Source organism: Nerophis lumbriciformis, linkage group LG35, assembly GCF_033978685.3.
Source record: "Nerophis lumbriciformis linkage group LG35, RoL_Nlum_v2.1, whole genome shotgun sequence".
Classification (NCBI taxonomy): Eukaryota; Metazoa; Chordata; class Actinopteri; order Syngnathiformes; family Syngnathidae; genus Nerophis; species Nerophis lumbriciformis.
The window spans coordinates 1,165,090-1,179,903 of record NC_084582.2 but is presented as its reverse complement, the minus strand read 5'-3'; the positions used below and the strand labels follow the sequence as shown (position 1 = coordinate 1,179,903).

General features: G+C 40.8%; 1 protein-coding gene across 1 annotated transcript in view; it reads left to right on the top strand.

Annotated features, from left to right (window-relative positions):
- Positions 1-14,814, top strand: part of fgf16 (fibroblast growth factor 16) — a 61,286-nt gene that overhangs the window by 21,463 nt on the left and 25,009 nt on the right. The window contains exon 2 of the mRNA XM_061927823.2: positions 4,799-4,902. Within this exon, the coding sequence (XP_061783807.2) occupies positions 4,799-4,902 (104 nt within the window). The remainder of the gene's footprint in view (positions 1-4,798; positions 4,903-14,814) is intronic.

Genomic DNA, 14,814 nt, shown 5'->3' with positions numbered 1-14,814 from the left:
TGTGAGTCAGCACGCGGCTCAGCTTCCTCACCGCTAACGAGCTGGCGCTTGGTGTTTACGTAGCGCTGCATAGGCGACCCCCAGAAGCAGGGAAACTTTTTGTAGCGTCATCCGTGCAGCAAGCGCAAACATGAATGTCACGTCTAAGTCAACACTGGTATGCTTCTGGCTGGGAGAGCTAAATCTTGTCTCCTTTGTTGCTGCAGATATAAACGGTGCACCTAGGGGTGTAACGGTACGTGTATTTGTATTGAACCGGTTCGGTTCGGAGGTGTACCGAACGAGTTTCCACACCGACATACAAACCCCGTTTCCATATGAGTTGGGAAATTGTGTTAGATGTAAATATAAACAGAATACAATGATTTGCAAATCCTTTTCAACCCATATTCAGTTGAATATGCTACAAAGACAACATATTTGATGTTCAAACTGATAAACATTTTTTTCTTTAATTTGATGCCAGCAACACGTGACAAAGAAGTTGGGAAAGGTGGCAATAAATACTGATAAAGTTGAGAAATGCTCATCAAACACTTATTTGGAACATCCCACAGGTGTGCAGGCACATTGGGAACAGGTGGGTATAAAAGTAGATTCCATGAAATGCTCAGTCATTCACAAACAAGGATGGGGCGAGGGTCACCGCTTTGTCAACAAATGCGTGAGCAAATTGTTGAACAGTTTAAGAAAGACCTTTCTCAACCAGCTATTGCAAGGAATTTAGGGATTTCACCATCTACGGTCCGTAATATCATCAAAGGGTTCAGAGAATCTGGAGAAATCACTGCACGTAAGCAGCTAAGCCCGTGACCTTCCATCCCTCAGGCTGTACTGCATCAACAAGTGACATTAGTGTGTAAAGGATATCACCACATGGGCTCAGGAACACTTCAGAAACCCACTGTCGGTAACTACAGTTGGTCGCTACATCTGTAAGTGCAAGTTAAAACTCTCCTATGCAAGGCGAAAACCGTTTATCAACAACACCCAGAAACGCCGTCGGCTTCGCTGGGCCTGAGCTCATCTAAGATGGACTGATACAAAGTGGAAAAATGTTCTGTGGTCTGACGAGTCCACATTTCAAATTGTTTTTGGAAACTGTGGACGTTGTGTCCTCCGGACCAAAGAGGAAAAGAACCATCCGGATTGTTATTGGCGCAAAGTTGAAAAGCCAGCATCTGTGATGGTATGGGGGTGTTTTAGTGCCCAAGACATGGGTAACTTACACATCTGTGAAGGCGCCATTAATGCTGAAAGGTACATACAGGTTTTGGAGCAACATATGCTGCCATCCAAGCAACGTTACCATGGACGCCCCTGCTTATTTCAGCAAGACAATGCCAAGCCACGTGTTACATCAACGTGGCTTCATAGCAAAAGAGTGCGGGTACTAGACTGGCCTGCCTGTAGTCCAGACCTGTCTCCCATTGAAAATGTGTGGCACCACAACGGAGACCCCCGGACTGTTGAACAACTTAAGCTGTACATCAAGCAAGAATGGGAAAGAATTCCACCTGAGAAGCTTCAAAAATGTGTCTCCTCAGTTCCCAAACGTTTACTGAGTGTTGTTAAAAGGAAAGGCCATGTAACACAGAGGTGAACATGCCCTTTCCCAACTACTTTGTCACGTGTTGGAGCCATGAAATTCTAAGTTAATTATTATTTGAAAAAAAAAAAAAAAGTTTATGAGTTGGAACATCAAATTTGTTGTCTTTGTAGTGCATTCAATTGAATATGGCTTGAAAAGGATTTGCAAATCATTGTATTCTGTTTATATTTACATCTAACACAATTTCCCAACTCATATGGAAACGGGGTTTGTAAATGCCTCAAATGTCCGGCATTTTCAGTTAGGGTTGCGTGTATTTTCAATGTACGTTCAGGGTTAAGAAGGGGTTGAAAAGAAAACAAATTGTGGGCGCAGCAGCGTTGGTGAGGGAGGGGCAGAGACAGAGAGAGAGAGAGAGTTATGATAAACGCGCATGCGTCGCCAGGCTCTGCTTTTTATCCATAGATTTATCAGATTTAATTTTTTATTATCTACAGCAGGGGTGTCAAAAGTGTGCCCCGGAGGCCATTTGCGGCCCCATGTTTTAAAGGCCCACGGCACATTCTAAAAATACTATTAAAATAAACAAAAACATAACAAAAGTGAAATAAAAAAGCTTAAAAGGTTAAATGTAATTTAGAAAAAGTTGCAATGTTGACTAATAAAACAAAGCTGTTTTTTTTCCCTTTCAAACTGTCATTGCTCAAAACATAATATTGAATCAAAATCAATGTTATTATGAATTATTGACCTATCCAAGGTTCCAATTACTTCACATCAAATATTCCACTAAGAAAATTATTTTTGGTGGAAGATTATGCAAATTTGGTAAATAAATAACCCAAAAATGTATAATTTGTTGTGTTCTTACTGTACCGAAAATGAACCAAACCGTGACCTCTAAACCGAGGTACGTACCGAACCGAAATGTTTGTGTACTGTTACACCCCTAGGTGCACCTATTATCAATGGCAGCGAGGAAACAACTGAGAAACAATTAGTTCCACCTTTGACTACCATACTTTTTTTTTTTTTCAAATAAAGGCTTGCTCGCTAATAAACACCTCGCTAAAAATAAACACTTTCTGGATGCTATTTGAGGGTTTTCATTACAAGTCATGTGTTTGAATGGTCACTTGTTGCTAGGCAGATTTCATAACATGATCCCACATGACGGTTTGGACATTAATAGACCCCCTTTTTAGACCAGTTGATCTGCCGTTTCTTTTCCTTTCTGCTCTGCCCCCCTCTCCCTTGTGAAGGGGGGTTTGGGATCGGGGGGGGGGCTGGGGTTGAGGTGGGCGGGGTTAGGTGGGGGGCGGTGTTTGGTGGTAGCGGGGGTGTATATTGTAGCGTCCCGGAAGAGTTAGTGCTGCAAGGGGTTCTGGGTATTTGTTCTGTTGTGTTTATGTTGTGTTACGGTGCGGATGTTCTCCCGAAATGTGTTTGTCATTCTTGTTTGGTGTGGGTTCACAGTGTGGCGCATATTTGTAACAGTGTTAAACTTGTTTATACGGCCACCCTCAGTGTGACCTGTATGGCTGTTGACTAAGTATGATTTGCATTCGCTCATGTGTGTGTAAAAGCCACATATATTATGTGACTTGGCTGGCATGCTGTTTGTATGGAGGAAAAGCGGATGTGATGACAGGTTGTAGAGGACTCTAAAGGCAGTGCCTTTAAGGTACGCCCTTAATATTGTTGTCCGGGTGGGAATAGGGAGAAATTCGGGAGAATGGTTGCCCCGGGAGATTTTCGGGAGGGGCACTGAAATTCGGGTGTCTCCCGGGAAAACCGTGAGGGTTGGCAAGTATCAGTGTGGTCTCCTGCTGGCCCCACTATGGACTGGACTTTCACTATTATGTTAGATCCACTATGGACTGGACTCTCACACTATTATGTTAGATCCACTATGGACTGGACTCTCACACTATTATGTTAGATCCACTATGGACTGGACTCTCTCACTATTATGTTAGATCCACTATGGACTGGACTCTCACACTATTATGTTAGATCCACTATGGACTGGACTCTCACACTATTATGTTAGATCCACTATGGACTGGACTCTCACACTATTATGTTAGATCCACTATGGACTGGACTCTCACACTATTATGTTAGATCCACTATGGACTGGACTCTCACTATTATGTTAGATCCACTATGGACTGGACTCTCACTATTATGTTAGATCCACTATGGACTGGACTCTCACTATTATGTTAGATCCACTATGGACTGGACTCTCACACTATTATGTTAGATCCACTATGGACTGGACTCTCTCACTATTATGTTAGATCCACTATGGACTGGACTCTCACTATTATGTTAGATTCACTATGGACTGGACTCTCACTATCATGTTAGATCCACTATGGACTGGACTCTCACTATTATGTTAGATCCACTATGGACTGGACTTTCACTATCATGTTAGATCCACTATTGACTGGACTCTCACTATTATGTTAGATCCACTATGGACTGGACTCTCACACTATTATGTGTTAGATTCACTATGGACTGGACTCTCACTATTATGTTAGATTCACTATGGACTGGACTCTCACTATCATGTTAGATCCACTATGGACTGGACTCTCACTATTATGTTAGATCCACTATGGACTGGACTCTCACTATTATGTTAGATCCACTATGGACTGGACTTTCACTATCATGTTAGTCCTCTCCAAAGGTTCTCATTGTCATACCACTGGGTTGAGTTTATTTTAACAATGATGACAAAAACTGTTTTCTCTGTCGTGTCCGTGTGTCGAAAATTGTTATGCGCTTATTTTTTTTATTTGATTTTGTGCGTGGCATAGATTTGCCGTGCGCAGAGGACGCTTGAGCAGTGCGCAATTGCACAGGCGCGCACCTTAGAGGGAACGTTGGTGGAGACTATGATGTAAGATCATTTTGCTTTGTTTCTTTTTTGTTTTCCCTGTTTATTCTATGTGCACTCCTTTGCTGCAGCGTTTTGTCAATAAATACATTTTTACTTGCACTTCACCTGCCGCCTCTGCATCCTGGGGTTTGAGACCAACACAGAAATTGACAATGGGCGCATGAAAAGATATATGTCTGTCGAGTAGACTTTTTAAATCAAATAAAACACTTTTAATTCATTATAACAATACAATTATTGAAGTTGTAATTTTATAAATTATTTAAACACAATTTTCATCAATGATATTTGCAAAATACACTAATTGAACATGTTTGATTCTGTAGGAATCCTGGAGTTCATCAGCCTGGCAGTCGGTCTGGTCAGCATCAGAGGCGTGGATGTCGGACTCTACCTCGGCATGAACGAGAAAGGAGAGCTCTATGGGTCGGTGAGTCAGAACCCTCTTTGTTTACTTATTAATAACTCCAAATTATTATTCATTTGGTTCCTTTGACTAGCGTTTTTGCAGTATCCTTAAAACCTCCAGTACCCTCTAGTCATATAGACAATCTTTGACTCGTGTTTTTGCAGTAGTTCATCAAAACTAAGAGCCTGTCACATTTAGATGATCTCTGACTAGTGTTTTTGCAGTATCCCTAAAACCTCCAGTGCACGTCTGTCAAATAGAGGATCTTTGATTGTTATTTTTGCGGTACATCATTAAAAGAGAAGAGGGCTTCTGTCACATAAAAAGGATCTTTGCAGGTTTTGCAGTAGGTCCTTATAACCACCAACACCTATCTGTCTAATACAGGATCTTTGACCAGGGTTTTTGCAGTATCCCTAAAACCTCCAGTGCACGTCTGTCAAATAGAGGATCTTTGATTGTTATTTTTGCGGTACATCATTAAAAGAGAAGAGGGCTTCTGTCACATAAAGAGGATCTTTGCAGGTTTTGCAGTAGGTCCTTATAACCACCAACACCTGACTGTCTAATACAGGATCTTTGACCAGGGTTTTTGCAGTATCCCTAAAACCTCCAGTGCACGTCTGTCAAATAGAGGATCTTTGATTGATGTTTTGGTGGTACATCATTAAAAGAGAAGAGGGCTTCTGTCACATAAAGAGGATCTTTGCAGGTTTTGCAGTAGGTCCTCAACAACCAAAGCCTAACTGTCCAATACAGGATCTTTGACCAGGGTTTTTGCAGTGTACCTCAACCCTTCAATACACTCATGTCACATAAAAGATATTTGACCAGCATTTTTACTACAGGTCCTTAAAACCACCTTAACTTTCCTGTCAAATCAGTTTCCTTAAAACCCCCAATGTCATATAGAGGATCTTTGATATGAGTTTTTGCACCTGTCGCTTAACCAGTATCTTCGACTAGCATCTCTGCATTAGATCCTTAAAACCGCCCTAGCTTTACTGTCTAATTGATGATCTTTGGCTAGCGTTTTTGCAGTATCCCTCAAACCTTCAGTGCACTCCTGTCACATTTTGAGGGTCTTTGACTAGCGTTTTTGCAGTTGGTCCTTAAAACCGCCAGAGTTTTCCTGTCAAATAAACCCACCAGTGCACTCCTGTCGTATAGACGCTCTTTGATTGGCCTTTTGGCACTAGATCATTAAAACGGAAGAGCGCACCTGTCGCATAAAGACAATATTTGACTAGCATTTTTGAAGTAGCTCCTTATAACCGCCAACACACTCCTGTCAAATAGAGGATCTTTTACTACATTTTTTGCAATATCCCTTATACCTCTGTGCACGCTTGTCATATATAGAGGATCTTTGACTAGTATTTTTTAAGTAGGTCCTTTAAACTGCCAAAGGTTACCTGTTAGATAGAGGATCTTTGATTAGCGTTTCTCTCAAACCTCCAGTGCACTCCTTTCATAGAGGATCTTTGATTGTTGTTTTTGCGGTACATTTATAAAAGAGAAGAGGGCTTCTGTCACATAAAGAGAATCTTTGCAGGTTTTGCAGTAGGTCCTTATAACCACCAACGCCTAACTGTCTAATACAGGATCTTTGACCAGGGTTTTTGCAGTGTACCTCAACCCTTCAATGCACTCATGTCACATAAAGGATATTTGACCAGCATTTTTACTACATGTCCTTAAAACCACCTTAACTTTCCTGTCAAATCAGTTTCCTTAAAACCCCCAATGCACTCCTGTCATATAGAGGATCTTTGATATGAGTTTTTGCACCTGTCGCTTAACCAGTATCTTCGACTAGCATCTCTGCTTTAGATCCTTAAAACCGCCCTAGCTTTACTGTCTAATTGATGATCTTTGGCTAGCGTTTTTGCAGTATCCCTCAAACCTTCAGTGCACTCCTGTCACATTTTGAGGGTCTTTGACTAGCATTTTTGCAGTTGGTCCTTAAAACCGCCAGAGTTTTCCTGTCAAATAAACCCACCAGTGCACTCCTGTCGTATAGACGCTCTTTGATTGGCCTTTTTGCACTAGATCATTAAAACGGAAGAGTGCACTTGTCGCATAAAGAGAACATTCGACTAGCATTTTTGAAGTAGGTCCTTATAACTGCCAACACACTCCTGTCAAATAGAGGATCTTTGACTACATTTTTTGCAATATCCCTTATACCTCTGTGCACGCTTGTCATATATAGAGGATCTTTGACTAGTATTTTTTAAGTAGGTCCTTTAAACTGCCAAAGGTTACCTGTTAGATAGAGGATCTTTGATTAGCATTTCTCTCAAACCTCCAGTGCACTCCTTTCATAGAGGATCTTTGATTGTTGTTTTTGCGGTACATCTTTAAAAGAGAAGAGGGCTTCTGTCACATAAAGAGGATCTTTGCAGGTTTTGCAGTAGGTCCTTATAACCACCAACGCCTAACTGTCTAATACAGGATCTTTGACCAGGGTTTTTGCAGTGACCCTAAAACCTCCAGTGCACGTATGTCAAATAAAGGATCTTTGATTGTTGTTTTTGCGGTACATCATTAAAAGAGAAGAGGGCTTCTGTCACAAAGGAGGTTCTTTGCAGGTTTTGTAGTAGGTCCTTATAACAACCAAAGCCTAACTGTCTAATACAGGATCTTTGACCAGGGTTTTTGCAGTGTACCTCAACCCTTCAATGCACTCATGTCACATAAAGGATATTTGACCAGCATTTTTACTACATGTCCTTAAAACCACCTTAACTTTCCTGTCAAATCAGTGTCCTTAAAACCCCCAATGCACTCCTGTGATATAGAGGATCTTTGATATGAGTTTTTGCACCTGTCGCTTAACCAGTATCTTCGACTAGCATCTCTGCTTTAGATCCTTAAAACCGCCCTAGCTTTACTGTCTAATTGATGATCTTTGGCTAGCGTTTTTGCAGTATCCCTCAAACCTTCAGTGCACTCCTGTCACATTTTGAGGGTCTTTGACTAGCATTTTTGCAGTTGGTCCTTAAAACCGCCAGAGTTTTCCTGTCAAATAAACCCACCAGTGCACTCCTGTCATATAGACACTCTTTGATTGGCCTTTTTGCACTAGATCATTAAAACGGAAGAGTGCACTTGTCGCATAAAGAGAACATTCGACTAGCATTTTTGAAGTAGCTCCTTATAACCGCCAACACACTCCTGTCAAATAGAGGATCTTTGACTACATTTTTTGCAATATCCCTTATACCTCTGTGCACGCTTGTCATAGATAGAGGATCTTTGACTAGTATTTTTTAAGTAGGTCCTTTAAACTGCCAAAGGTTACCTGTTAGATAGAGGATCTTTGATTAGCGTTTCTTTCAAACCTCCAGTGCACTCCTTTCATAGAGGATCTTTGATTGTTGTTTTTGCGGTACATTTATAAAAGAGAAGAGGGCTTCTGTCACATAAAGAGGATCTTTGCAGGTTTTGCAGTAGGTCCTTATAACCACCAACACCTAACTGTCTAATACAGGATCTTTGACCAGGGTTTTTGCAGTGTTCCTAAAACCTCCAGTGCACGTCTGTCAAATAGAGGATCTTTGATTGTTGTTTTTGTTGTACATCATTAAAAGAGAAGAGGGCTTCTGTCACATAAAGAGGATCTTTGCAGGTTTTGCAGTAGGTCCTTATAACAACCAAAGCCGAGCTGTCTAATACAGGATCTTTGACCAGGGTTTTTGCAGTATCCCTAAAACCTCCAGTGCACGTCTGTCAAATAGAGGATCTTTGATTGATGTTTTGGTGGTACATCATTAAAAGAGAAGAGGGCTTCTGTCACATAAAGAGGATCTTTGCAGGTTTTGCAGTAGGTCCTCAACAACCAAAGCCTAACTGTCCAATACAGGATCTTTGACCAGGGTTTTTGCAGTGTACCTCAACCCTTCAATACACTCATGTCACATAAAGGATATTTGACCAGCATTTTTACTACAGGTCCTTAAAACCACCTTAACTTTCCTGTCAAATCAGTGTCCTTAAAACCCCCAATGCACTCCTGTCATATAGAGGATCTTTGATATGAGTTTTTGCACCTGTCGCTTAACCAGTATCTTCGACTAGCATCTCTGCTTTAGATCCTTAAAACCGCCCTAGCTTTACTGTCTAATTGATGATCTTTGGCTAGCATTTTTGCACTCCTGTCATATAGACGCTCTTTGATTCGCCTTTTTGCACTAGATCATTAAAACGGAAGAGTGCACCTGTCGCATAAAGACAATATTTGTCTACCATAAAACCGCCAAAGCTTACCTGGTAAATAGAAGATCTTTGATTAGCGTTTCTCTCAAACCTCCAGTGCACTCTTTTCATAGAGTATCTTTGACTACATTTTGTGCACTATCCCTTATACCTCCAGTGCACGCTTGTCACACATAGAGGATCTTTGACTAGTATTTTTGAAGAAGGTCCTTTAAACCAGCGTCTTTCAACCACTGTGCCGCGGCACACTAGTGTGCCGTGAGATAGAGTCTAGTGTGCCGTGGGAGATTATCTAATTTCACCTATTTGGGTTAAAAATATTTTTTGCAAACCAGTAATGCAAACGGTGCTGTCTAGAGCTCGGCAGAGTAACCGTGTAATACTCTTCCATATCAATAGGTGGCAGCCGGGAGCTAATTGCTTTGTAGATCTCGGAAACAGCGAGAGGCAGCGTGCAGGTAAAAAAGGTATCTAATGCTTAAACCAAAAATTTAAAAAAGGTGAGTGCTCCTAAGAAAAGGCATTGAAGCTTAGGGAAGGCTATGCAGAAAAAACTAAAACTGAACTGGCTACAAATAAACAAAAACAGAATGCTGGACGACAGCAAAGACTTACTGTGGAGCAAAGACGACGTCCACAATGTACATCCGAACATGACATGACAATCATCAATGTCCCCACAAAGAAGGATAAAAACAACTGAAATATCCTTGATTGCTAAAACAAAGTACAAACCCCGTTTCCATATGAGTTGGGAAATTGTGTTAGATGTAAATATAAACGGAATACAATGATTTGCAAATCATTTTCAAGCCATATTCAGTTGAATATGCTACAAAGACAACATATTTGATGTTCAAACTTTTTTGCAAATAATCATTAACTTTAGAATTTGATGCCAGCAACACGTGACAAAGAAGTTGGGAAAGGTGGCAATAAATACTGATAAAGTTGAGGAATGCTCATCAAACACTTATTTGGAACATCCCACAGGTGTGCAGGCTAATTGGGAACAGGTGGGTGCCATGATTGGGTATAAAAGCAGCTTCCATGAAATGCTCAGTCATTCACAAACAAGGATGGGGCGAGGGTCACCACTTTGTCAACAAATGCCTGAGCAAATTGTTGAACAGTTTAAGAAAAAACTTTCTCAACCAGCTATTGCAAGGAATTTAGGGATTTCACCATCTACGCTCCGTAATATCATCAAAGGGTTCAGAGAATCTGGAGAAATCACTGCACGTAAGCAAGCTAAGCCCGTGACCTTCGATCCCTCAGGCTGTACTGCATCAACAAGCGACATCAGTGTGTAAAGGATATCATCACATGGGCTCAGGAACACTTCAGAAACCCACTGTCAGTAACTACAGTTGGTCGCTACATCTGTAAGTGCAAGTTAAAACTCTCCTATGCAAGGCGAAAACCGTTTATCAACAACACCCAGAAACGCTGTCGGCTTCGCTGGGCCTGAGCTCATCTAAGATGGACTGATACAAAGTGGAAAAGTGTTCTGTGGTCTGACGAATCCACATTTCAGATTGTTTTTGGAAACTGTGGACGTCGTGTCCTCCGGACCAAAGAGGAAAAGAACCATCCGGATTGTTATAGGCGCAAAGTTGAAAAGCCAGCATGTGTGATGGTATGGGGGTGTATTAGTGCCCAAGACATGGGTAACTTACACATCAGTGAAGGCACCATTAATGCTGAAAGGTACATACAGGTTTTGGAGCAACATATGTTGCCATCCAAGCAACGTTACCATGGACGCCCCTGCTTATTTCAGCAAGACAATGCTAAGCAATAAGTTACATCAATGTGGCTTTATATTAAAAGAGTGCGGGTACTAGACTGGCCTGCCTGTAGTCCAGACCTGTCTCCCATTGAAAATGTGTGGCGCATTATGAAGTCTAAAATACCACAACAGAAACTGTTGAACAACTTAAGCTGTACATCAAGCAAGAATGGGAAAGAATTCCACCCGAGAAGCTTCAAAAATGTGTCTCCTCAGTTCCCAAACGTTTACTGAGTGTTGTTAAAAGGAAAGGCCATGTAACACAGTGGTGAACATGCCCTTTTCCAACTACTTTGGCACGTGTTGCAGCCATGAAATTCTAAGTTAATTATTATTTGCAAAAAAAATAAAATAAAGTTTATGAGTTTGAACATCAAATATGTTGTCTTTGTAGTGCATTCAACTGAATATGGGTTGAAAAGGATTTGCAAATCATTGTATTCCGTTTATATTTCACAATTTCCCAACTCATATGGAAACGGGGTTTGTAGATGTGGGAAATATCGCTCAAAGGAAGACATGAAACTGCTACAGGAAAAAACCAAAAAAAGAGAAAAAGCCATTTAAATATGATGATTTCTGCTGGTGGTGTCCCTCCGGATTTTTTCAACGCAAAAAATGTGCCTGGGCTCAAAAAAGGTTGAAAAAGACTGCTTTAAACTACCAAGGCTTTCCTGTTAAATAGAAGATCTTTGATTAGCGTTTCTCTCCAACCTCCAGTGCACTCCTTTCATAGAGGATCTTTGACTCGCGTGTTCTATAGGTGCGCATTTATTGAATGATTTTATTGCTTTTTTTAAAATTATTATTAGCCTTTATTTAACCAGGTAAAAATTATTCATGACTATGTTAACCATTTTGGAGAAGTCTTAGCCTTGAAGTTATTTTCTTGAGAGAAAGCACTTTTTCTTTCTGTTAATGCTCAGTTATGAGCCCCAGAAAGTTTTTTTTGTAGCATACCCGCGTAATCATGTGGGATTTAATGTGCTATCAAGGCTTCTCGATGGGAAAGTGCAGTGAGACAAAACAATTATGTTCCTTTGAAAAAGTCTCACAGACTTCATCTCGTAGCTCCGCCTCTTCCTGCTGCCTCATATCGACAGTAAGTCGAATCTTAACACTGCTGAGACAAACTGTGGACGAGAAACAAAAGCTTGGGAATCAAAGTTCAGCCTTTTAGAAGAAAAAAAAAAAAAATTCTCCTAAAGTGACCTTCGGAGGCGTGTTGAACTTGATGACCTTCATCGTTAAATATGGCAGCAAGCGCTTTGTTTGCTTCACAAGAATCTCCCCTCTTTGTCATTGCCTGCAGAGTTGTTTTATCTCAAGAGGGAGGAAAGAGATGAAGACAAAGAAAGGGGGGGGGAAGTATGTGAGGGTTATGTGTATCAGGTGTCCCACGGCATTACCTGGGGGCCTCTCAGGGCCCGGTACCCCTCCCCGCATTTCAAACAGAGGCCACCTTTCTACCTGGAAGCACGCCCATTTTGTTGAGAGTGCAGATATTGTTACTATCAGAGTCTGGCATCCTGGTGCTTTGACCCCAGGTAGGGACTGGGGGAGGAAGGGGGACACCTGACTCAAATAGCCAAGTCTTTTAGGGCCCCTACAGAAAACTTGACAAGGGCATGGACCTGGTTGATGCATGCTAGTCAACCTAACCTTCAGTGGACCGGACCCCCTTTTAAAAGTGTACCATAGGGCCAGAGGTGGGTAGAGTAGCCAGAAATTGTACTCAAGTAAGAGTACTGTTACTTTAGAGATTTATTACTCAAGTAAAAGTAAGGAGTAGTCACCCAAATATTCACTTGAGTAAAAGTAAAAAGTATGTTGTGAAAAAACTACTCAAGTACTGAGTAACTGATGAGTAACATACACACTCATATCATATATATATATATATATATATATATATATACATGTACATTTATATGTATTTATTTTGCTGTTTTTGTTTACATGTTAAAGGTATTTTAATGAATATACATGCATGTTTAACATATAGATTCCTTTCTTTCATGAAGACTAGAATATAAGTTGGTGTATTACCTGATTCTGATGACTTGCGTTGATTGTAATCAGACAGTAGTGATGATAACGTCCATGTTTTCAAATGGAGGAGAAGAAAAGTTCCTCCTTTCTGTCCAATACCACATGAAAGTGGTTGGTTTTTGGCATCTTATTTGTCCAGCTTCCATATTTGTTTTTATACACTTTACAAGAAATATATTGGCGGCAAACTCTGTAGCTTGCTAGCTTGTTTGCGCTGGCTTTCGGAGACTCTTGTTTTGAAAGCGCAGGCGCGATGGAGCGGCACTTTTATTGTGAAGACAGGAACGTCCTCATGTGCGATCAGTCTTTAGGCTTTTGACGGGATGTACGGTTGAAATAAAAAAGTATCTTTTTTCCTTCACACTTTTGATTGATTGATTGAAACTTTTATTAGTAGATTGCACAGTACAGTACATATTCCGTACAATTGACCACTAAATGGTAACACCCCAATAAGTTTTTCAACTTGTTTAAGTCAGGTCATGTGACCACCTGGCTCTGTTTGATTGGTCCAACGTCACCAGTGACTGCATCTGATTGGTGGAACGAAATGAAACGTCACCAGTAAGGCAGGCACTATGAAGGTCTGTCTGACAGACCAAAACAAACAAAGCGTGCATTAACAGATCGATAAAAATTAGTAGCGAGTAGCGAGCCGAATGTAGATAAAAGTAGCGGAGTAAAAGTAGCGTTCCTTCTCTATAAATATACTTAAGTAAAAGTAAAAGTATGTTGCATTAAAACTACTCTTAGAAGTACAATTTATCCCAAAAGTTACTCAAGTAGATGTAACGGAGTAAATGTAGCGCGTTACTACCCACCTCTGCGTAGGGCACACCGTAAGGCGCACTGCCGATGAAAGGTCTATTTTTGGTGCATTAAAGGAGTCTTTTTAAAAAAAAAACATGTAAAACACTTCCTTGTGGTCTACATCAGTGGTTCTCAACCTTTTTTCAGTGATGTACCCCCTGTGAACATTTTTTTAATTCAAGTACCCCCTAATCCAGGGGTCGGCAACCCAAAATGTTGAAAGAGCCATATTGGACCAAAAATACAAAAACACATTTGTCTGGAGCCGCAAAAAATTAAAAGCCATATTACATACAGATAGTGTGTCATGAGATATAAATTGAATTAAAGCTGCAAGCAGCATTGGTCGGGCCCGCGTATTTGGCAGGTGCTAGTCCTAAGTGTCCCAATACTTTTGTCTACTTTTAGTCTGAAGTGTCCCAAGACTTTTGTCTAGTGTACCTACCTTGTCTGCATTGTGTGGGCACGTTGGTGCTTCCTGCTTTTAAGCAGCCATCTTAAAAAAACAGCAGCGCAGCAGCATCAGCGCAGCGGGTCTTTGAAGGGTCATATAATCAAAACCGGAGCAGGTATTAAAACTCTGTTTTGTTATTTTATACACAAGGGTTTCATCTCTCTCCTGTGTTAGTTTGAAGCCGAAACGACAAACGCGCTCAGAGGAGATAGTTTTTGAAGGAAGGTGACCGGTTTTTACAAAAAAATTGTTTTGAAGGGGGAATAGCAAACTTCCTGTTGATTTTTGCTGGGGGTTGTCAATTTCTGAAATGTAGGTCTAAGTGAGACCTACATAGAGGTTTTTGTTTCATGTCTCTCCGACCTTCCCGGTGGGAGTTACAGGCAGTTTTGTCATTTTTTTCTTCCGAGGAGCAGTTTTTCTCTGTTTTATTCAAAAATTGCGCTAGAGCGCAATTTTTAAATTTGGGGTTAGGTTTTTTATTAGATCGCAATTTTTGCCAGTCCTGATGTGTGTATTCAGTTCGGTGAGTTTTGAAGCGTGTTAAGGGGGTCAAATTACAGCTCAAAGAGGCAAAAGTGACTGTTTTTAGTACTTTTTTGTC